Genomic DNA, 23,958 nt, shown 5'->3' with positions numbered 1-23,958 from the left:
TGAGACTTAAACCCCAGTTTGGTGATTTGTTAACAAACACTGATACCAAAACTGAAAGCAAGTCAAATAAATTAAAGCTCACCTTTAAAATAATATCTGATGCAAATGGGACCCCAGCGCCTTCATGATTTGTATTTGGTACCCAAGAGGGATCTTCACAGAGGAGATCCTGAGAGGGAGTCACTTCAGGGGTGACAGTAAGAAAATTAAACTCTGTCTTAGCTGATTGTGAGGCAACGCACAGATTGTAGGAATAAGGCAAAGTCCCTTCACCGTAGTTGGGAGGAACCACAGGTCCTGACTTGACACACAGACCAGGCTGAAAGCAGCCCCAGGTGGTGGCGCTGGAGGAGCTTCGCAGGCGCAGGACAACCGCCAGAATCACCGCGAGGAGGAAGAGCACGGAAATCAAGGCCAAAGCCACCACCAGGTAAAACTGCAGCTCTGCCTGGGGGTCAGAGGGTGCCGGCCGGTCGCTGACATCCGGAAGCACCTCCTGTAAGCTGTCAGCGAAAACCAGGAGCAGCGTGGCTGTGGCCGAGAGGGGCGGCCGTCCCCCATCCCGCACAGCGACCAGCAGGCGCTGGCGGGCCGCGTCCCTGTCGCCCAAAGCACGCGCCGTGCGCACCTCGCCCGTGCGCAGCCCCAGGCTGAAGAGTCCCGGCTCGCTGGCCTGCAGCACGTGGTACGACAGCCAGGCATTGTGTCCCGAGTCGGCGTCCACCGCCACCACCTTGGTGACCAGGTAGCCAGGCTGCGCGGCGCGCGGCACCGTGTCGAAGAGCGCCGAGCCGTCGGGCCCCAGCGCCGGGTACAGCACCCGCGGCGCGTTGTCGTTGCGGTCGTCCACCAACACGCGCAGGCTCACGTTGGCGCTGAGCGCGGGCGAGCCCTGGTCGCGGGCCTGCAGGGTCAGCTCGAAGGCGCGCAGCTGCTCGTGGTCGAAGGCGCGCTGCGCGAACACCACGCCGCTCTGCGCGCTCACGGACACGTAGGACGCCAGCGCCCGTGGCTCCAGGTCGCTGGCCACGATGGAGTAGGAGACGTGGCCGTTGTGTCCCAGGTCAGGGTCGGAGGCGCTGACTTGGGCGATGGAGGCTCCAGGGGGGTTGTTCTCAGCCACATGGACCAAATAGAAAGCCTGTTTGAAAACCGGCGCGTTGTCATTGACATCTGCGATGTGCAGCGTGATGCTTATACTAGAGGAGAGGGGCGGCTTTCCCCTGTCGGTGGCCAACACAGTGATGTTGTATTCCGGAATCTTCTCTCGGTCCAGGGGCCCATCTGTCACTAGCTTGTAATAGTTCTTCGAGTAAGATTTAAGTATAAACTCACCCCTTCCCAAGATGCGGCAGTAAACTTCTCCATTTTCTCCAGAGTCTCTATCCCTTGTTTTTATCAAGGCGATCACAGTTCCTGGTGGTGAATCTTCTGGTAGGGGAGTAAATACTGAAGTGATAATCACTTCAGGTGCACAATCATTCTCATCGAGAATTTCAACTTGAATACTGCAGTGGGCTGCTAGATCTCCAGGATCTTTTGCTTCTACACTGAAAGTGTAACTATTAGCAATTTCAAAATCAAAATCATCCTTTGTTGTGATTTCTCCTGTTCTTTTATCTAAGTTAAAGAACTGTTCTAGTAGTTCATCCACATTATGAAAGGAGTAGGTGATCTCTGCGTTGACACCTTCGTCCTGGTCAGTGGCCGTTACTTGAAGCACGGAGAAGCCCCGGGGCACACCTTCCTGCAAACTGACCTTGTATATGTCCTGAATGAACACTGGGGGGTTATCATTAGCATCAGTCACTTGGATTTGGATCTGGGTGGTGCCACTTTGTGGTGGGTCCCCACCGTCCACAGCTGTTAGAACCAACTGATGGAAATTCTGTTCTTCTCTGTCTAAAGAATGTTTCAGAACCAACTCAGGATATTTACGTCCATCACCAGTCTGTTTCTCTGTGAGATCAAAGTGCTCATTGTCATTAAGATGGTAGCTTTGCAGTGAATTCAGACCAGCATCTGAATCCAGGGCTGGGTCTAGTGGAAATGTTTTACCTGGCTTGGTGGATTCTACAATTTTTAATTCAATCTTATTCTGTTTGAATAGTGGGATGTTGTCATTTACATCCTGCACTGTTACTGCTACATGGAAAATATTTAGTGGGTTTTCAGCGACAGTATCGAAATCCAGAATACACAGAGGCTTCTTTCCGCATATCTGCTCTCGATCTATTCTGTCACTCACAATTAAGTCCCCATTCTCAGGGTTTACAGTGAAATACTCTTTCTCGGCGCTAACCCGCAGCTTCCGGGCTGGCAAGTCCTGGACACTGAGTCCCAGATCCTTGGCGAGGTTTCCTACCACCGAGTTTTGGGCCAGCTCTTCGGGAATTGAATAGCGGATTTGATTCGGGAGAGCCCCGCGGAACAAAGACAGCAGAAAAGCCAACAGTACCTGCCGCCACGGCGCTGGGCTGCTCCTCTGGGCGGTCGACCTCATCCTGTCTGTCTCCACGGTGGCTCTGCTTTTTGGTCGGGAGGAGAAATAAGCCCTCCGTGGATGGCAAAAGCCCGGGTAGGGTCTTCCTGCTTTTGTTTTCTGTATCCGAATCTTTACTGGTCTCCTCTAAGTGGCTGGTTTGAGCAGGAAGTTACCCTCTAAGAGGCTCCCAAATGCGTCTTCTCTCACTTTTTTGACCTACAGCGACACCCAGAGGTTTTCCCGTGGAAGTGCATCAATTGCTTGTAAATGTTTTGAGAAAATATTTTTCTGAATTTACAGAGACTATTTGTTTGTTTTTAAAATGGTATATATTCACATAACTCCAAAATGAAAAGGTACACACAATATATTGTCTCCTTTCTGCTTTCAACAACACATTTCTCCCAGGAGAAATAAGTGTTATGTTTTTTGTGTGTATCATTCCAGAGACATGTTTTGTAGTGCAGATTTTTATAAATGTTCCCCCTTAATACGTAAATGTAAGTATACAATATACTGTGTTCTGCATCTTGCTTTTTTCATTCATTTTATCTTGAAATTATTTCATATCAGTAGATAAAGGCTTTTCCCATTTATTTCTTCCATCATATCGTTGCACAATAATTTACTTAACCAGAAACACGATTTTCTAAAAGAAACCCGATGCCCATTCAAACAGAAACACCTTTTCAGTGTGATATTAGGGTAAAAATTATCTACTGCTCTCCTGGACATTTAAAATTTATATATCACTCTGATTCTGGAATGTATTCCTAATGCCAGCATCCAAATACGCTTGACACAGTTTCAGGCTGATTGATATTTCCAAGTTTTATTTTAAAGCTTCAGTATTTTAAATAATCTTTCCTCAGAATCTCTCTCAGTATTATTTCCCCTCTTCTTTCCCCATGCCAGCTAATTGCATCACATGACATTGTTTTTCTGTGTATCACAACACAGATTCCCACAAAGACAAAAGCATTTAGAAACTAAAATGCTCCTTTTTAAGCTGAATTGGGGCATAGTGCACAATCTACTGCTACAATTGCTGCCTATCTAAAGAGCACTAACTTGTGTAGCCTTAGACATTCATGAATTCTTAGTTAACTCACAGAACTAAAGGAAAGCATAAGGAACGAAAGTGTTGCATATCCCTTGCACACAAACTATTTCCCCCATATCAGATCATCCTAGAGCCATCTCAGAGCTAACTGAAAGCAATTTTCAGGAACAGGGAAGAGGCCTACTTAATAAGTAGCATAAATCATATTAATTCAGAATCCAAGTTACCCAACCTTTATAAGTGATTCTCATGATGAAAAAGAAAAGATTTTGAAAGTTATGTTTTCCTTAGAAATTGAGAAGGATCTCATAGTGATGCCATAATAGAAAATTTAGAAATTATCAAAATCACCCCCTTCAATCTACTTAAAGATGAATGAAACAAAATGGGCAATATTTTTGGTAATCACAGAAATGCACAAAGGAATCATACATACTGAGAACTGATGCATCTCACAAACTGAAACAACAAAATACTTGAAATACACCAATCCAATTGAGAAGCTATATCTGTTAAAATTATATCTAAAAGTTAACATTTTCTCCAGTATTTTATAAATTGCCACTATTTAATTATAATGGAAAATACCCTTTCAAGGAAAAAAAAACTTCAAAGTGTAAAAAATAGTCTAGAATCAATAACGGCTTCATAAGACAGACTACTTTAATATGATTTTACACAGTTGCCTTTCATTTCAGTTCTTCTCCTTTTTTTTAGTTATTCTCTAGGTGCCTGGGTGGCTAAGCATCTGACTCTTGATTCAGCTCTGATCTTGTACTCACGATTGTGAGTTCTAGCCCTGCCTTGGGCTTCACGCTGGGTGTGGTGCCTACTTAAAAAAATAAAAAGTAATCTCTACACCCAACGTGGGGGTTCGAACTCATGACCCCAAGATCAAGAGTCACATGCTCTACCCACTGAGCAGCAAAATGCCCTGCATTTCACAGTTCTAATCTATCCTTTCACTAATGCCTAAATGAAAATGGCACTTAAAGAAAAGAGACAGAGACATAAACTTAAGAAACTGTTGCTGAAACTGTAACTAAATGAAGACTACAAATGATAAGTAATAAACTTTAAAGAGTAGTAACTGCTATTGACATGATCTTGAGGGATCATCCGCCCCTCCCCTTTATTTTTATTATTTATTCATTTTCATAGATTTTGTTTATTTGAGAGAGAGAGCACAAGAAGAGGGAGCAGCAGGCAGAGGGAGAGGGAGAAGCAGATTCCCCTTGAGTAGAGAGCCTGAGGTGGGGCTCCTTCCCACACCCTGGGATCATGACCTGAGCCTAAAGCAGACGCTTAACCAACTGAGCCACCCAGGCACCCCTGCCCATTCCCTTTAAAGTAACAGAATACTAAAAAAGAAGTGTCTTTACTTCATATATTACCATATATATAATATATATATAATATAATATATATATTATACAATTGGAGACGTTTATATAGCTCTCTGCCTATGTTTTGGTGTGGCAAGACTGACTCACCTGATGAAGACTAGGGTCTCCTTTTGTTTCAAGTAAATCCTGAGTTACCAGAAGAGGCTCGCTTTTCCCACAGCTCTCCTGGCTGATAAGCGTGTCCGCATAGTTGGGCTGGGGGAAGATCACGTGACTCTCCCGCGAGTCCGCGGTCAGTGAGACCTCGTGAGAATAGGTCTGCAGGAAAGCCCGCACCCCGTCCACGCCCACAAAGTGCGAGGCCGGCACGCCCACCAGCCCGCCTCCTGAAGCCTGGAGCAGGCGCGACGCGTGCCAGCGCCTCAGCCTGAGCGCCAGCAGCACGATGACAAAGGCGAGGAAGACGCAGGACACTGCGGCCACCGCCACCACCAGGTAGAGCGTGAGGTCCGAATCGTCTGGGTCGCCGGGGGTCCTGATGCTGCCCAGATCGGCCAGGACGTCCGGGATGCTGTCGGCCACGGCCACGGTGAGCGTGACGGTGGCCGAGAGAGGGGGCTGGCCGTGGTCCTGCACCGCCACCACCAGGCTCTGCTTGAGCGCGTCTCTGTCCAGCAGGGCCCGCGCCGTGCGCACCTCGCCCGTGTGCAGCCCCACCGCGAAGAGCCCTGGCTCGCTGGCCTTGAGCAGGCGGTAGGACAGCCAGGCATTCTGGCCCGAGTCTCTGTCCACCGCCACCACCTTGGTGACCAGGTAGCCGGGTTCTGCAGATCGGGGTGCCAGCTCCACGCCGGTGGAACCGTCAGTGGGGAGAGCAGGGTAAAGGATTTCAGGGGCATTGTCGTTCTGGTCCAGAATGAAAATACTCAAGGACACATTGCTGCTGAGTGGAGGGACCCCGCTGTCGCTGGCTGTCACTAATAGTTGCAGGTCTCTAACCTGCTCAAAGTCGAAGGAGCACAGTGCATACAGGACACCAGTATCAGAGTTGATGGAAACATAGGAAGAAAGAGGCATCCTATGGAATGTGTCCTCAGCCAAGGAGTATGTGACTCTGGCATTCTCGATACTGTCAGGGTCCTGGGCAGATATGGATAAAATGGAGGCTCCTCTGGGGTTGTTTTCAGGAATGTAGGCAGAGTAGGAAGCATGAGGAAAAGCAGGTGGATTGTCATTGATGTCTGCCACCTGCAGTGAGATGTGAGTTTCTGTGGAAAGTGGTGGAGTTCCATGATCAGTGGCAGTTACTGTGATGTTATATTGTGAAACTTCTTCCCTATCCAGTGTTCTGCTTGTCAACAGCCGATGATAATTTCCATAGGTCTTTTCAAGTGTGAATGGCAGATTATCCAGAATAGAACATGTGACAAGGCCATTCTCTCCTGAGTCACTGTCGTGCACATTGAAAAGTGCAATTACTGTGCCTGGGGAAGAAGTTTCTTGGATAGAGCTGGTGAGAGATGTAACAGTGACTTCTGGAGCATTGTCATTTACATCCAGAACTGTCACCAGTACCTTACTTCTGGCTCGGAGACCAGGTCCATCATGGGCTTCTACATCTATATCATAGAATCCAGAGTCTTCATAATCTAGATCCCCCAATATTGTTATGTCCCCAGTCAAAGAATTCAACTGGAATAGTTGCGACATTTTATCTCTCACTTTGCGGAAAGAATAGGTTACTTCTCCATTGGCTCCTTCATCTGGATCAGTGGCTTTTACAGTGAGTAGCCGGTAGCCCACTGGCACGTTCTCCAGAACCTTCACGTGGTATTCTGGCTGAGTGAATACGGGAGCATTGTCGTTGGTATCCACAAGTGTTACGTGAATCTTGACAGTGCCAGAGTGAACCAGGTCACCTCCGTCAAAGGCGGTGAGAAGGAGGTGGTGAACCGCCTCTTCCTCTCGGTCTAGGGAAAGCTCCAGCACCAGCTCCGGGTACTTAATGCCATCTGCTCCGCTTTGCACGTCTAGGGAGAAGTGAACATTGGAGCTGAGCTGGTAACCCTGCAGGGAGTTTACCCCAACATCTGGATCAAATGCTTCAGGAAGAGGAAATCTTGTCCCAGGACTTTCATTTTCAGCAACTTTTATTTCCCTTTGCTCTGTCCCAAAGTTGGGCGCGTTATCATTAACATCGATGATTTCCACTTCTACTCCAAAAATCTTCACTTTGTCCTCCAGAAGAATCTCCAAGCTTACTACACACTTTGGAGATCTATCACAGAGCTCTTCCCGGTCTATCCTACCCGCGGTGACCAAGCTGCCGCTTCGCGGGTTCAGAGCAAAGAGCTGTGTCCTACCTCTGGAGACGATGCGGACTCCGCGCTCTGACAGTTCCCGGGGCTCCAGTCCCAGGTCCTTGGCGATATTGCCCACATAAGAGCCTTTCTCCAGCTCCTCAGGCACTGAGTAGCGAATCTGTTCAGCCTGGATTTTCCACAGGGCCCCCAGGAGAACGCAGATCCCGACCAGCCGGCTGCATTCTGGGCGATAAGGAGGAGCCGCCATTACCGCCCCGAGGCAGAATAGCTTCCGCTTGGATGTTCCCTCGGTGGAGACCAGAGAAGCCCCAGGATCTTCAGGGTCCAAGATTTTGCGCTTTCGCCGTTAAACGTTGGAATTCTGGGGTCCGGTCTTAAGCTTTCCTAAAGCTACAGGGCTAATGTTTTGTGATGCAGAAATCTTGTGGTTCTGATTAAATTCCTGATTATCTGTTTCCCCTGATTGGTGAACAGCGACACTCAGAGCCCTAACCTGTTACTGCAATCTATTCTTGGTGAAGAAAAGCACTACCTGTTTATACCATTTCTTTTCCATAACCTATTTTTCCCAAAAGAATAAAATTCAAGCTCCTGTTGTTTTATTTGCAATAAAAATCCAGGCATGATCCAAAACTTACTGCACAATAAACCTTCCAAAGTAATTTATTTATTTTCAAAGAAAATATGGTGATTTTTTTCCTAAGAATTTTTTTCTCTTAAGTTTTTCCATCATTTATTTTCATAGTCCATTTTCAGGGCAGTGCACTGTGTGAGGGACACATTTATCCTTCCCAGAAACAAGTATGAACTTGAAAATGAAAGAATAGATAGGTGTAAAAACAGTGTCAGGTCGGGGAAGTTGGAGGTCCGAGCTCTAGGTCCTTACCTACGCAGAAACAAGTTCCTTCACATGAGTTGACCCTTTAGAATCTGGGGCAACTTTTCAATTCTCTTGTAAGAAAACATCTACTGTTCAAGAGCTAGTCTTACTCCTGTGCAAATGGGCTTGGCAAATATGATAACAACTTGGGAAGCTAATTTGTTCATTAATTTTGTATACACAAGATTTTAGGTCACAGGCTATGTTTGTGACTATAATGTTCACAGTGTGTCCTCAAACTTTAGAACAGCACCTTTCATAAAGTAGACAATCAAGCAGTTTTTTAACGTTTAATGAGTGCATTACTAATGTAACTGCAAAGCCCTATAACAATGGGTAAGTAACTCTGATATTAAAAATAAATAATAAAGAAGACAAAAATTAAACTGAAGCTTTGTCTGTAAAAAGCAGACAATATTTAGTATTTTTTCACATAAAGACATATGCAGAAGGCATTATTTTACTATCATTTATAAGTTTACTTCAGGTTTGATTTTAGACATAACTACTAAAAGGAAAATTTTTAGTAGTATATATATTATCACTGCGTGTTTCAGTTTTCTTATACATGAATACTTTGACTAATCTTAGAAAATTTAATATGAAGCAGCAAGTTGCCAGTTCTTTAGATTATTGCTCAAATAATTAGCTTCTAGAAGTTACTTAAAAATTTTAATCAGACAAGAAAGTCCATAATTTATTCAGAATAGTAAAATCATCAGACTTTGGAGAGCGGAGTAAAGGTAATTTTCACAATCTCCAAAGGAGTCACAAATTGCTGGGAATTGGGAGGTAAAAGGAGCTGTTTGGAAAAACTTTGACTCACTTCTCAGAAACCTATACTAAAAAAAAAAAAAGAAATACGGGAGAGGCTTTATATACAAAAAGTTTCATCACATTCCTTATAACGGTCAAAAAGGAGAAAGAGTATAAAAATAAATTATTTAAGAATGGTTAAGATTATTTTTCTGAAGATCTTATTTTTTATAAAGATTTTATTTATTGATTTGATGGAGAGAGAGAAAGCACAAGCAGGTGGAGCAGCAGGCAGAGGCAGAGGGAGAAGCTGGCTCTCCGCCTAGCAGAGAGCCCGATGCAGGGCTCCATCCCAGGACTCTGGGATCATGACCTGAGCTGAAGGCAGATGCTTAACCAACTGAGCAACCCAGGCGCCCCTTAAGATCTTATTTTTAAGTAATCTCTACACCCAATGTGGGGTTCGAACGCACTATGTGGAAATCAAGACTCACATGCTCTATGGACGGAGCCAGCCAGGTGCCCAGAAAGTTATTTTTGAATGTGATTATAGAGTTCAAATAAAATTGGCCCAAAGTTAGTGATCCAAATCAGTCTTTGCTACATGTAATAAGGCAAAGAAATGCTAAGAGAACTATTGAAGGCTCAATTAAAAATACATATTGCAGCAAAAAGATGAAAAAAATATATTCGATGAAGATGAACATTAATTTAAGCAGAAAGAACTGTCAGTACATTTATAAAGAATAAAGCTTGAAGTGCTCCCTTTGGCAGCACCTATACTAAGAATAAAGCTTGAAAAAAATAGTACCACACATCAACTAAGAAATCTCCACCCATCCAATACACCTCTTCTACTACTACCATCACTAGAAAAATGAAGAACAATAAAAAAATAATTATGCACGACCTAGAACAAAAGTAGGTTTGCAGAAACTCACGTGTGAGGCTAAAGACGAATCATAAACGATTTGGGGGTCTTCATTGCTGATACGTACATCCGTAGAAGGATCCTCACAAAGGAGATCCCGAGGAGGAACTATTTCCGCTTTCAGGTTGGGAAAAGTAAATTCTGTGTTAGCTAATCGTGAGGCCACGCACAGATTGTAGGAATAGGGCAAAGTCCCTTCGCTGTAAGTGGGGAGAACCCGAGGTCCTGACTTGGAACTGAGATCTCGCCGAAAGCAGCCCCAGGCAGCGGGGCTGGAGGAGCGTCCCAGGCGCAGGGCAACCGCCAGAATCACCGCGAGGAGGAAGAGCACGGAAATCAAGGCCAAAGCCACCACTAGGTAAAACTGCAGCTCTGCCTGGGGGTCAGAGGGTGCCGGCCGGTCGCTAACATCCCCAAGCACCTCCTGTAAACTGTCAGCGAAAACCAGCAGCAGCGTGGCTGTGGCCGAGAGGGGCGGCTGTCCCCCATCCCGCACAGCGACCAGCAGGCGCTGGCGGGCCGCGTCCCTGTCGCCCAAAGCACGCGCCGTGCGCACCTCGCCCGTGCGCAGCCCCAGGCTGAAGAGTCCCGGCTCGCTGGCCTGCAGCACGTGGTACGACAGCCAGGCATTGTGTCCCGAGTCGGCGTCCACCGCCACCACCTTGGTGACCAGGTAGCCAGGCTGCGCGGCGCGCGGCACCGTGTCGAAGAGCGCCGAGCCGTCGGGCCCCAGCGCCGGGTACAGCACCCGCGGCGCGTTGTCGTTGCGGTCGTCCACCAACACGCGCAGGCTCACGTTGGCGCTGAGCGCGGGCGAGCCCTGGTCGCGGGCCTGCAGGGTCAGCTCGAAGGCGCGCAGCTGCTCGTGGTCGAAGGCGCGCTGCGCGAACACCACGCCGCTCTGCGCGCTCACGGACACGTAGGACGCCAGCGCCCGTGGCTCCAGGTCGCTGGCCACGATGGAGTAGGAGACGCGGCCGTTGTGTCCTAGATCCGGGTCAAAGGCGCTGACTCGCGCAATAGAGGCTCCTGGAGAATTGTTCTCGGCCACGTGGACCACGTAGGAGGCCTGGTGGAAAACCGGCACGTTGTCGTTGATATCGCTGATGTGTAGGGTGATGCTTGTACTGGAGAATAGCGAGGGCTTGCCCTTGTCAGTGGCTGTGATGGTGACATTATACTCCGCCATTTGCTCCCTATCTAGGGCATTGTCAATCACCAGCTTGTAATAATTCTTGGAGGTGGACTCTAATTTGAAAGGAACGTCTTCCTGAATATAGCACGTCACCAGACCGTTTTGCCCAGAGTCCCGGTCTCTCACTTTAAAGAGGGCTACTACGGTTCCAAGGTTTGAGTCCTCGGGAATCTGGTTAGAAGAGGACATCAATGTGACCTCTGGGGCATTATCATTCTCATCAACAATTTCAATCTGAACATTACAGTGAGCCGTGTGCACCCCTCCATCCCTGGCTTCTACAACCAACATATATCTACTTGTCTTTTCAAAGTCCAATGTACCATTGGTTGTAATGTCACCAGTATTTGGATTGAGATTGAAGAGGAGGCTGGTACTTGTTGGGGCACTGAGGAAGGCATAGGTGATCTCTGCGTTAACACCCTCGTCCTGGTCGGTGGCCATCACTTGGAGCACGGAGGTCCCCGAGGGCACGTTCTCTTGGAGGCTAACTTTGTATGTGTCCTGCCTGAACACTGGAGCATTATCATTGGCATCGGTGACCTGAATCCGGATCTGGGTGGTGCCGCTTAGTGGAGGGTCTCCACCGTCCATGGCGGTCAGGATTAACTGGTGGGAGCTCTGCCGTTCTCTGTCCAGAGGTTTTTCCAGCAGTAATTCTGGGTATTTACTTCCATCAGGACTTTCCTTAGTTGTCACAGAGAAGTGTTCGTTGGAGTTGATAGTGTATATCTTCAGTGAGTTACTTTCTACATCTGCATCTTGTGCAGAATCCAGAGGGAATTTTACACCTGGTAAGGCTGACTCGCAGATTTCCAAGTCAATGCCTTTTGCAGTGAAACGTGGTGCATTGTCATTAATATCTTGGATTGCAACAATCACGTGGAAAACATTCATTGGATTTTCAGCAACCATTTCAAATTCTAGCGCACACTCAGATTTCCTACCGCAAATTTCCTCTCGATCTATCCTGCCGTTCACTAACAAATCCCCACTCTCTGCACTCACACTGAAGAAATTCTCTGCACTAACCCGCAGTTTTCGAGCTGGCACCTCCTGGACACTGAGTTTCAGATCCTTGGCGAGGTTCCCCACCCGCACGCCCTTGGCCAGCTCCTCCGGAATAGTGTATTGGATCTGCTGGGAGATAGCCCCCCATAACAAAGACAGCAGGAAGAGAAACAGTACCTGAATTTTCATCGGTTCAGCTTTTCTGGAGCGTCTTTGCATTTTTTTTTTTTAACTCCCTGGGAAGCTTCTTTTCAGGATGTCTCTGGGATGTTTAAAAAAAAATCACTGACAGCACCTGGACTTTTGTGATTTGAGGGTAGGACTTGAGTTGGTGGGTGCACAGACGCCGCCTCCGCGTTCTGATGCGCTCAGGATAAAGCCGGAAAACACTGCCCAACTCTCCCGAAGAATTGCGAACCTTTCTTCCCTTCGGTCAACAGCGGCGCCCGGAGGTTGTCTGGGAGAACTGCATATTGTCCGGCCTTTTACCCTCAACGTGTAAGCTATGTACCTTGTCTATTTGTTGAAAAACCAAGTATTCATATTTTCCCTCTAAATTTGATATGTTCTACTTTTTATCATTTCATAAGCATTGCTATCATTTTACATTCTTTTTTGCATTAAAAAATTTCACAAGGCTTACAACCATTTTTTTCAGTTTTGGGGGCAAAAATATCTTCAATTATTTCACTGTATTTATGCACACTGGCATGACTAATATGGATGTAACGAAATAAGTTATTGGTTTTTTATTCACATTTTAGTGAACTATGATCCCTACATTTTTGTAAAATCCATAACCTCCCTTATATAGTATTTTAACTCTCTCCATACTTTATCAATTCAGTAATACTTTCCAAAGATACAGTTTTTGCAAAAAAAGAGTTAGTCAAGACCCTAGACTTATTTTAATGCATTGCTCATTTTTTAAAGCATAGATAATCTTCCCATTAAGTACAGCACAGCCTGATATTTTGTTAAAGTGATCAATTTAGTACACATGCTTTTATACAGCTCAATCTTGTGAATGCCATATTTATTTTTTATGAAATCAGTGCTTTTTACTATATGTATATATATGCAATACTCCATAATGCCAATGCTCAGCTCCAGCTGATTTATACCGTTAATAAGTATAATGAATTTGACTTGATCACTGGTAAAGCTTGGAGAGGTGTTGAGAGTCCTTAGACACTCCATTTTGGAACTTACCCTGTAATCTTTGAACTCATCTTGGGTAACTAAAACAAATACCTTTATTTCAAATGCACTACCAAATTAGATACTAATGTAATGATATATTCTACTGTTGTGCAGGGGTAATACATACTCACATTACACTCCAGTCAGAACAGACTATATCTATTTTCCTAAGACATTATTTTCATTGTTTTCCCTACTTCATGACTTTATATTTTCTGTGCCTTTTGCTGTTCCCCTTTCTATTGTAATGAGTTCTTGCCCATCCTTAAGAAAATCCTTTTTAGTGAAATAGAATGTCTAGACTTTTCATTATCTACACAAGTCGATGGAAATTGTACTGCCTTTGTACTCCCTACACACTTTCGCAACATTTATATAGGCTTTGTTTTATACAAGATTCTTAGAAAATTCGCTTTGAGCATCTGAAGTTCCCCTGGCACTATCCATTTAGCAATTTTTCTCATTATGAGGAAAGTGATACTAATAACACTTTGTCACATTATAAAGATTTTTCCTTAAAGAAGACATTTTGGAGATCGTGTGCCTTTTTTCTGTGATGTATTTGCAAGTGTAAGTGAAAATACACCTTTCCCTGCTCTTAGTTATTTTGCTCAGGCCTTGCATCTCACACTCATGAATATATCTCTTTCTAATGTATTGAGGGAGAGAGATGTTCCTTTATTTGAAATCTAACGAAATATATTTTGGTCTCATTTTGGAGGACTCTCTGAGGTGATTTTATGGGTGAAAATAATTTCATAAATTTCAAAATGGGCCAACAATTTCTGGCTCTAGGAAGTTGTAGGACTCTATTCTATTGTTGGAGTAGCTGGCCTAGAAATGTCCTGCTGAGAATAAGACATATCTCCTTGCATTTTTAAAAATCCTTCTCACAGGACAAGAAATGTCCCTCAAAGACTCATAACAGTTTAGGCAATTGACCTCCCCACCTTCAGACAAAAGGCTGAAATCAATATGAATGCACACATACACCCACACATACTTTAGGTATACACAGTAAGGAACACTGGCCAGGTAAAACCACTTGACCAAGCCGTACATTTTTTTACCCAACAGTTTTTATGTCATTGAAGTGAGAAGAGTGTGGCCTGGCGTGGAAAGAGCAAGCATCAATTTACAGGAGCTTAACATACCTAATATTTATATTTTTATTTGTATCAGTCGGGAGAAGCTAAGTAGGTTGGAGTGATAAACTTCAAATCACAGGAAGTTAAAATTTAAAAGTCTATTTATCACAGATATACACATCAATGTATGACAACCACAGAGCTCTTCTCTTGGTGTAGTTATTCAAGCACTCAGGTAGAAGGAACAGTCACAGTTTCAAAAAATAGCTTAGAGATCTGGAAATTCTTACAATGCCAACAGGAGCTTCCTCCAGGGAGAGGCACATATTACTTCCATTTACACTACATTGGCCAGAACTAGTTATCTAGGCCCACTCAGTCATAACCAGGTCAGGAAGATCAACTCTACCATAGGCCCAGAAGAAGAGAGAAACAGACACTTAAGCAATAGAACTAAGGACTACCGCGTTGTTTTATTTTCAAATAAATGTGCATTAAATCTTTATATTAGCTGTACTGGCATAATTGTTCTTCATAGTATTCCAAAAAAGAAAGAAACTTACCTGAGGTAGGTTGGAGTCTCCTTTCGTTTCCAGTAAATCTTGAGATACCAGGAAGGACTCGCTTTTCTCACAGCTCTCCTGGCTGATGAGCGTGTCCGCATAGTTGGGCTGGGGGAAGATCACGTGACTCTCCCGCGAGTCCGCGGTCAGCGAGACCTCGTGAGAATAGGTCTGCAGGAAAGCCCGCACCCCGTCCACGCCCACAAAGTGCGAGGCCGGCACGCCCACCAGCCCGCCTCCTGAAGCCTGGAGCAGGCGCGACGCGTGCCAGCGCCTCAGCCTGAGCGCCAGCAGCACGATGACAAAGGCGAGGAAGACGCAGGACACTGCGGCCACCGCCACCACCAGGTACAGCGTGAGGTCCGAATCGTCTGGGTCGCCGGGGGTCCTGATGCTGCCCAGATCGGCCAGGACGTCCGGGATGCTGTCGGCCACGGCCACGGTGAGCGTGACGGTGGCCGAGAGAGGGGGCTGGCCGTGGTCCTGCACCACCACCACCAGGCTCTGCTTGAGCGCGTCTCTGTCCAGCAGGGCCCGCGCCGTGCGCACCTCGCCCGTGTGCAGCCCCACCGCGAAGAGCCCTGGCTCGCTGGCCTTGAGCAGGCGGTAGGACAGCCAGGCGTTCTGGCCAGAGTCTCTGTCCACCGCCACCACCTTGGTGACCAGGTAGCCGGGCTCTGCAGATCGGGGTGCCAGCTCCACGCCGGTGGAACCGTCGGTGGGCAGGGCGGGGTACAGGACTTCCGGTGCATTGTCATTCTGGTCCAGCACAAATACGCTAAGTGACACATTGCTGCTGAGTGGAGGGTTCCCATTGTCACTGGCTGTCACCAATAGCTGTAGGTCTCTAACCTGCTCATAGTCAAAGGAACGGAGTGCATACAGGACACCGTTGTCAGAATTGATGGAGACATAGGTGGAGAGAGGCTCTCCCTGGATGGTATCCTCGGTCAGTGCATAAGTGACGTGGGCATTGCTGATGCTGTCGGGATCCTGGGCGGTCACGCAGAAGATGGAAGCTCCCCTGGGGTTGTTTTCAGGAACATAGGCAGAGTAGGAGGACTGACTGAAGGCAGGTGGGTTGTCATTGATGTCTGCAACATACAGAGTGATATGAGTGCTCATGGACAGTGGGGGATTTCCCCCATCTGTGGCTCTGAGAGTGATGTTATATTCAGACACCTGTTCACGGTCTAGAGATCTGGCTGTCACTAAGCGGTAATATTGGTCTATTGATTTTTCTAAATTAAATGGCATATTTCCCAGGACAAAAACTGTGACTTGTCCATTTTGCCCAGAATCCCGGTCATGTACATTGATAAGGGCAATTTCTCTTCCAGCAGTAGCCTCTTCTGGGATTGATCCAGTAAGAGAAGTGATTGTAACTTCTGGGGCATTGTCATTCACATCCAGAACCGTGACTAAAATCTTAGCTGTTGAAAAGAGACCAGGTCCATCTTGTGCTTCAATTTTAATTTCATAGAATGTAGCATCCTCATAATCTAGACTTTTTAAAATTGATATATCTCCAGTCACTGAATTGAGATCAAACATCTGAGCGACTTTCCCAGGCATTTTATCTAGAATATAGGACACTTGAGCATTGAATCCTTCATCAGGGTCAGTGGCATTCACTATGAGCAGCGTGGTACCTACTGGCAAGTTCTCCGGGACACTTACTTGATATTCAGGTTGAGTAAATACTGGTGGGTTGTCATTTGCATCCAGAACTATCACTTGGATGCACAAGTTACCAGAGTGGACAGGGTTTCCACCGTCAGAAGCAATGAGGACAAGCTGGTGAACTTTCTTTTGCTCACGGTCCAGAGCCCTCTCCAGCACCAGCTCTGGGTACTTGGCCCCATCAGAGACATGCTTCACAGTCAGGGAAAAGTAGTCATTGGGGCTGAGGTGGTAGTTCTGAAGGGAGTTCATGCCCACATCTGGGTCAAATGCAGTCTTAAGTGGAAATCGAGTTCCAGGAGCAGTTAGTTCACCAATTTTTATTTCCAATTCCTCTGTTAGAAAATCAGGAGCATTATCATTAATGTCTTTAATTTCTATTTCTACTTCAAAAATTTTCAATTTGTCTTCAACCAGGATGTTAAATTTTACCAGACACAGTACGCTCTGAGCACAGAGCTCCTCCCGATCTATCCTGCCTGCGGTGACCAAGCTGCCGCTTCGCAGGTTCAGAGCAAAGAGCTCCGTCCTACCTCTAGAGACGATGCGGACTCCACGCTCCGCCAGCTCCCAGGGCTCGAGTCCCAGGTTCTTGTAGATGTTGCCCACAAAGGAGCCTTTGTCCAGCTCCTCCTGCACTGAGTAGTGGATCTGCCCGGATCCAGTCTTGCACAGCGTCCCCAGAAGCATGCACAGCAGGGTCAGTCCTCTGCGGTGTCTGAATCTCAGGTATTTGGTCATTTCCTCTTTGGCGAATTATTTTCTGTGAGTTCGGTTCCAATTGCCCACGACGGACTCAAATCTTATTTTTTCTCAAGTAACTAAGCCTTTTATGGTCCTAATTTATGGCTCACAGAGCTGGTTGACTGACAAGGTGAGCTTTGTAGCAGCCTCGGATCTTCTGGAGTCTGATTGACTGGTTCTTTGATTTTTAGGAACAAGGAAATGGTGGACTAGCTCTCCAGCTCGGTTTTCCTCCTTGAGTGGTCAACAGCGACGCTCAGAGGCCTAATACTTTACTGCACTCTCTCAGACAAACCCAAGTTAGTAATTTTTAAGTTTCTCAACATCTGAAATCGTCTTTATCAGAGGTAATGGGATTGGTGTCTATTTCACACAGCTGAATTGCTATATGTTAAAATATGTAACTTCAAGTTCCTTGGGAAGCCACACTCTAACCTTAACACCACCAATATTGCTTCAAACATGCTGGAGTTACTGTTTTGAAATGTTCAAAGTTTAAAAACCACAAAAAAAAATCAGCCATATTTATAATTATACTTATCAAAGTTTGTCCTTGATGGTCTGACATCTTAGTTTCAATAATTATAATTTAACCCATTCATTAAACAAACATATAATTGGATGTTAGATGATATGTGGGGATTTAAGGTAAATGATATGAACATAGCCACTCCCCCCTCTCAGAGCTATGAAGATAAAATCAAACAAGGAATTCCAGTGCATTGAGAAAACTACCATAATGGGAGAAGCCAAAGGTGATGGGAAGGCTTCCAGCCTGGCCTTGGAGGTTAGCAAAGGCTCTCCCAAGAGACATGACAGGAGTGGATCAGGGAAAAGGCCTGGATGTGAGAAAGAATAGTATAGCAATGTCTAGATGTGAGAGAAATCAAAGAACTTCAGGGTACTGGAAGTAGTTCACTTTGGCTAAATCAAGAGTGAGGGTGTTTTCTAAAGACCCAAACTGAAACTGGTAGAGATAAACTTTTGTTTTATGTTCCAGAAATGCTCTATTTGTTTTGCTCTCCAAGCACAAAAATAGAAATATATTTGTCATTTCAAGGATGTACTGTTATAAACTTATCCACAAGGCATTTATTCTTGTGAAGAGATAGCATAAACACTATAAGGAACTTATGTCTTTAATTTTTCTCAGTTTATACTTTATTACCTAGAAGTAAAGATGTTATGATGTATTATTCCACAATAAGTTTCAGTTTTATCTCCTAGAGAATTATGTAATGGTAATAAAACACAAGAGACACATTGGCTTAGATCAGCTCTCCTCAAATCCCCTTAACTATAATAAAAAATCATAGCACCTTGAAAGACAATAATACCATTAAACACAAGACTCGGTTAGTATATGATTACGTCCAAATCAAAATTTAAAATTATCCCAGTTATACAGAATATTAGTGTAGTCTTTGTTCTTCATTATTAAAAACATAATGAACATACTAAAAGCCAACTTGGAAAGGAATGAGGAAGGAAGACGGTGGTTGTGAGGAAGACTAGGGTTAGGTGAGGGACTGCAAATATTTTTAACACTGTTACGAGTAGGAATCTTTGAGAGGAGAAATGTATAAGGAGGATTTTTAGGGGCAATTATTTGATATGGCCTCTGAATCCCTTGAGGATATATATTATTTTTAATGATAGGAAGTAAATGTGGTTTCCAGATATGAGAAAATACGAGAAAAACGTATTTACTATTACACTACCCATTTATTATACAGGAAACAATAATTCACTTTGTTAAGCAACAACTACTTTAGAAGTCACTAGGATTTTTAACTAAGCTGAGATACCGTGACATACCTTCATAATACACAGTGAAGCATATGTATTTCTAAATTTCCATTTTTAAAATCGGGACGGTCATACAAATCAAATAAAATGAAGAACCTCACTGCCAAACTGAAGGAAAAATATTAAAATTGAGTGAGAAGAAACTAAAGTGTTTCATTACTCATAGATTAAAATATAAAACAAAAACCAGGAATTTTAAAGCACCTGAGTAAACATAAAATTCAACTTTCATTTTTAAAAATTATCTTTTTATTTTATTTTTTAAAGACTAAACTCTACCCCCAACATAGGACTAAAATTCACAGCCACCAGATCAAGACTCACATGGTTCAGTGACTGAGCCAGCCAGGGACCCCTCAACTTTCATATTTTTAAGAGAGAAAGAATTACTGACCCAGGTAGATGAGATTATTTGTCCGGGGATGGGAAAGAAAGTATGAGAAACCAGATATACCAGTTCCTAATGGAATGCTCTTTGATAACCTAAATATCATATTCACCCGATATTAACTCCTGATTTATACTAATACGATGATTGTAGCCCCTCTTCCCCTTACAGGGTGTGAACACTTAGAACTATTGAGAAATAATTCACCAGGACTCATTTCTTAAGAACTGATATATTCACAAGGAAATATGAGAAATAGAAAAGATGTGGTACACAACGGAGGCAGCTAAGTAAATAAACATGTTTAATTTAGCAATAGCTACTAAGTATATTGTGAAGGGAATTTACCTGAGAAAATGTTTCTTCTCCTTTATCTTCAAGTAAAGACTGAGGTGCTGATAGAAAATCCTTTTTCTCACAGCTCTCCTGGCTGATGAGCGTGTCCGCATAGTTGGGCTGGGGGAAGATCACGTGACTCTCCCGCGAGTCCGCGGTCAGCGAGACCTCATGCGAATAGGTCTGTAGGAAAGCCGGCACCCCGTCCACGCCCACAAAGTGCGAGGCCGGCACGCCCACCAGCCCGCCTCCTGAAGCCTGGAGCAGGCGCGACGCGTGCCAGCGCCTCAGCCTGAGCGCCAGCAGCACGATGACAAAGGCGAGGAAGACGCAGGACACTGCGGCCACCGCCACCACCAGGTAGAGCGTAAGGTCCGAATCATCTGGGTCGCCGGGGGTCCTGATGCTGCCCAGATCGGCCAGGACGTCCGGGATGCTGTCGGCCACGGCCACGGTGAGCGTGACGGTGGCCGAGAGAGGGGGCTGGCCGTGGTCCTGCACCGCCACCACCAGGCTCTGCTTGAGCGCGTCTCTGTCCAGCAGGGCCCGCGCCGTGCGCACCTCGCCCGTGTGCAGCCCCACCGCGAAGAGCCCTGGCTCGCTGGCCTTGAGCAGGCGGTAGGATAGCCAGGCGTTCTGGCCCGAGTCTCTGTCCACCGCCACCACCTTGGTGACCAGGTAGCCGGGCTCTGCAGATCGGGGTGCCAGCTCCACACCTGTGGAACCGTCAGTGGGGAGGGCGGGGTACAGGATTTCTGGCGCGTTGTCATTCTGGTCCAGCACGAATATGCTCAATGACACATTGCTGCTGAGTGGAGGGTTCCCATTGTCCCACGCAGTCAACCAGAGCTGCAAATCCTGGAACTGCTCATAGTCGAAGGAGCGCAACGCATAGACGATGCCGGTGTCAGAGTTGATGGAGATATAAGAGGACAGGGGTGCACCCTGAAGAGTGTCTTCAGTCAAAGAGTAAGTTATATGGGCATTGTCATCACTGTCAGGGTCATGGGCCTCCACAGAAATGATGGAGGCACCTTTGGGATTATTTTCAGGAATGTAGGCAGAGTAGGACATGTGGGGGAAGGTGGGTGGGTTGTCATTGATGTCTGCCACCTGCAGCAAAATGTAAGCATCTGTGGACAGAGATGGTTTCCCTCCATCTTTAGCAGTCACAGTGACATTGTAAAAGGAAAACTGTTCCCTGTCAAGGGCTCTGGTTGTAACCAGTCGGTGGTAATTGTCCACAGATCTTTCTAACTTGAAAGGAAGGTTCTCAGGGAGTGAACATGTGATAAATGCATTCTGCCCAGAGTCTCTGTCATGTACATTGAAAAGTGCAATTATGGTTCCTGGGGGACAGTCTTCAGGAATTGAGCTAGTAGCAGATGTCATGTAAAATTCTGGGGCATTGTCATTCACATCCAGAACTGTCACAATAACCTTTGTCCTGGTCAGAAGACCTGGACCATCCTGAGCTTCGATATCAATTTCATGGACTTCGGCATCCTCAAAATCTAGGCTCTTTGTGATTGTTATATCTCCAGATGTTGACTCAAGCTCAAATACCTCTGAGGTTTCTCCCGGGTTTTTCTCTTGAAAATATGTCACTTGGGCATTGTATCCCTCATCTGTGTCAGTGGCGGTCACTGTGAGTATCCGGGTGCCTACGGGCATATTCTCAGGAACGCTTACACGGTACTCAGGCTGTGTAAATATAGGCGCGTTGTCGTTCGCATCCAGAACGGTCACGCGGATGCGGGAGGTGCCAGATCGCACCGGACTGCCCCCATCCAAAGCCACAAGGACAAGGTGGTGAACGGCCTTTTCCTCGCGGTCCAGGGCGAGCTCCAACACCAGCTCAGGGTGCTTGTTCCCATCCACTCCGCTTCGCACATCCAGGGAGAAGTGGTCATTTGGGTTCAGTTCGTACTTCTGAAGAGCATTTTCTCCTACGTCCGCATCATGCGCACTCTTTAGGGGGATTCGGAATCCTGGCGTAGTCGTTTCACTTATTTTTAACTCTAGTTCCTCTACTCCAAAGCGAGGGGCATTATCATTAATATCTGTTATTTCCACCTCTACTGAATAAATGTTCAATTTGTCTTCCAGGAGTATGTTAAAATTCACCAAGCACCGCACACTCTGAGCACAGAGCTCCTCCCGGTCTATCCTGTCCGCGGTGACCAAACTGCCGCTTCGCGGATTCAGAGCAAAAAGCTGCGTCCTACCTCTGGAGACGATGCGGACTCCGCGCTCTGACAGTGCCAGGGGCTCCAGCCCCAGGTCCTTGGCGATGTCACCCACGAAGGAGCCTTTGTCAATCTCTTCTGGCACAGAATAGTGCATCTGCCCAGCTCCGACTTCCCACAAGACGGCCAAAAGAAAGCAGAGCGGGATAAGCCTTCCGCGTTGTGGCAACTTTTGCACAGCCGCCATTTCTTCTGCGGCAATCTTCTCTCCCAGGCAACTTCCAGCCTCCAGTGCGAGATTCCAGTCTTTATTCCTCGGACCCTGAGCATTCACAGGATACAAGTCACTGTAGAGAGAACTTTAAGCTGCTGGACTGATTTTTTTTTTTCCCCAGTCCGGAAGCTTGGGGGCCAAACGCCCAGCCCTTTTTGTTGTGGGAGCCGGAATGTTGGACTGGATGTCTTGCAGGCTTTTACTGCTAAGGTGGTCAGCAGCGACGCTCAGAGGCCTAAGTAATTTCTGCACCCTCAAAGGCAAACCCAAGTTATTTTTTGTTAGCTTTGTGACTTTCAAGTTGCTTTGAAGAATCTTAGTTTTAAGATACCTTAGAAGTAGCTTTTTCAAGTCAGGAGTCTTTTTCTCAGAATTAATAAGGATGTGTCAACAAATGTGACCTTGACAGTAGTTGCTAGGAAAGTATTACTACTGAACACTCAAGGCATTTATCAAGGCTGCCACTGCCCTTGCTCCAAACATCTTCAGCTTCTTATTTTATATTCAAAGGCAGTAAGATCAACTTTAGAACATTAGCTATCTTCTAAGGTCATATATTTTGGATTTCTGTGCTTGATGCCTTAGAATTTAACTTCAACATCTGTATTTTAAAAATTGAATTATCAGACATTTAACTGGGTGACTATTGTATACCTGGCACTTTGCCTGATTGATGCTGGAGAAAGAAATGGTGAACCTGATGAACACAGTCCTTGGTCTCAGGAAGCTTACAGCATAGGGGAGGACACAGAAAACTAAATAGAGTATTTTAGTAGAATATGTTAACTGCTACAAAGGTGGGAAACACTGGGCAATGGAAAGGGGTACATAAGAAGGGTATCCAGCCTAGATTCGGGGGTCAGAACTTTTCCAAGACATTACTGAAGATGACTCCTAAAGGGTAGGAATGGGTGAAGAAAAGGCTGGAGTAGTGTTCTAGAACCTCAGTACAAATGCTTGGAGGTGAAAAGCTGCATGGAACATTAAGGAAAGTGAAGGGGATTGTTCTTTGTTCTTTTTCTTTTTCAAGATTTTGTTTATTTATTTGAGAGAGAGACAGCACAGGCAAAGGGGAAGGTCAGAGGGAGAGGGCGAAGTAGACTTCCCACTGAGCAGGGAGCCTGACCTGGGGCTTGATCCCAGGACTCTGAGATCATGACCTGGGCCGAAGACAGACGCTTAACTGACTGAACCACCCAGGCACCCTCTTCTTCATTTTCAAGATTGTTTTTGCCTATTTGAGGTTCCTTACTACTTCATATGAATTTTAGAATGGATTTTTTCCCTATTTCTGCAAAAATAAAAATCATTGGGATTTTGATAGGGATTGCATTGAATCTACAGATTGCTTTGGGTATTTCTGTAAGTTTTTGATGAGTACTCTATCAGGTTAAGGATGTTTCCTTCAATTCCTATTTTGCTAAATGATTTTAATCACGTGTTGAATATTCTCAAGAGCTTTATTATGCCTCTATTTAAATGAATATGTGGCTTTTTATCTTTAATTTCTTAATATGGAGTTTTGCATTATTAGATTTTCTTATATTGGAATATCCTTGCATCTCTAAAATAAACCCTAGTCATAAGTTATAAATATTATTTTTAAACATATGATAGATAGGGTTTGATAATATCTTAATTAAGATTTTGAATCAACATTCTTAAATGAGATTGCCCACTTCTGATCTCA

General features: G+C 45.3%; 1 protein-coding gene across 5 annotated transcripts in view; it reads right to left on the bottom strand.

Moving 5' to 3' along the window:
- Window positions 1-23,413, bottom strand: part of LOC113255376 (protocadherin gamma-C5) — a 169,513-nt gene extending 146,100 nt beyond the window's left edge. The window contains exon 1 of one of the 5 annotated variants that reach the window (XM_048221025.2): window positions 19,818-23,413. In XM_048221025.2, coding sequence (XP_048076982.1) covers window positions 19,818-22,241 — 2,424 coding nt within the window. In that variant the 5' untranslated portion in view covers window positions 22,242-23,413. Of the gene's footprint in view, window positions 1-82; window positions 4,914-5,041; window positions 8,363-9,795; window positions 12,742-14,845; window positions 19,628-19,817 lie in introns of those variants that run through there. The other 4 variants (XM_048221026.2, XM_057307211.1, XM_048221027.2 and 1 more) reach the window with 4 other exon arrangements.
- Between the last annotated feature and the right edge of the window lie 545 nt (window positions 23,414-23,958).

This window comes from Ursus arctos, unplaced genomic scaffold (assembly GCF_023065955.2).
Source record: "Ursus arctos isolate Adak ecotype North America unplaced genomic scaffold, UrsArc2.0 scaffold_5, whole genome shotgun sequence".
Lineage (NCBI taxonomy): Eukaryota > Metazoa > Chordata > Mammalia > Carnivora > Ursidae > Ursus > Ursus arctos.
Note: the sequence above shows the minus strand (reverse complement) of the source record. Positions and strands in the feature narration are given on the sequence as shown.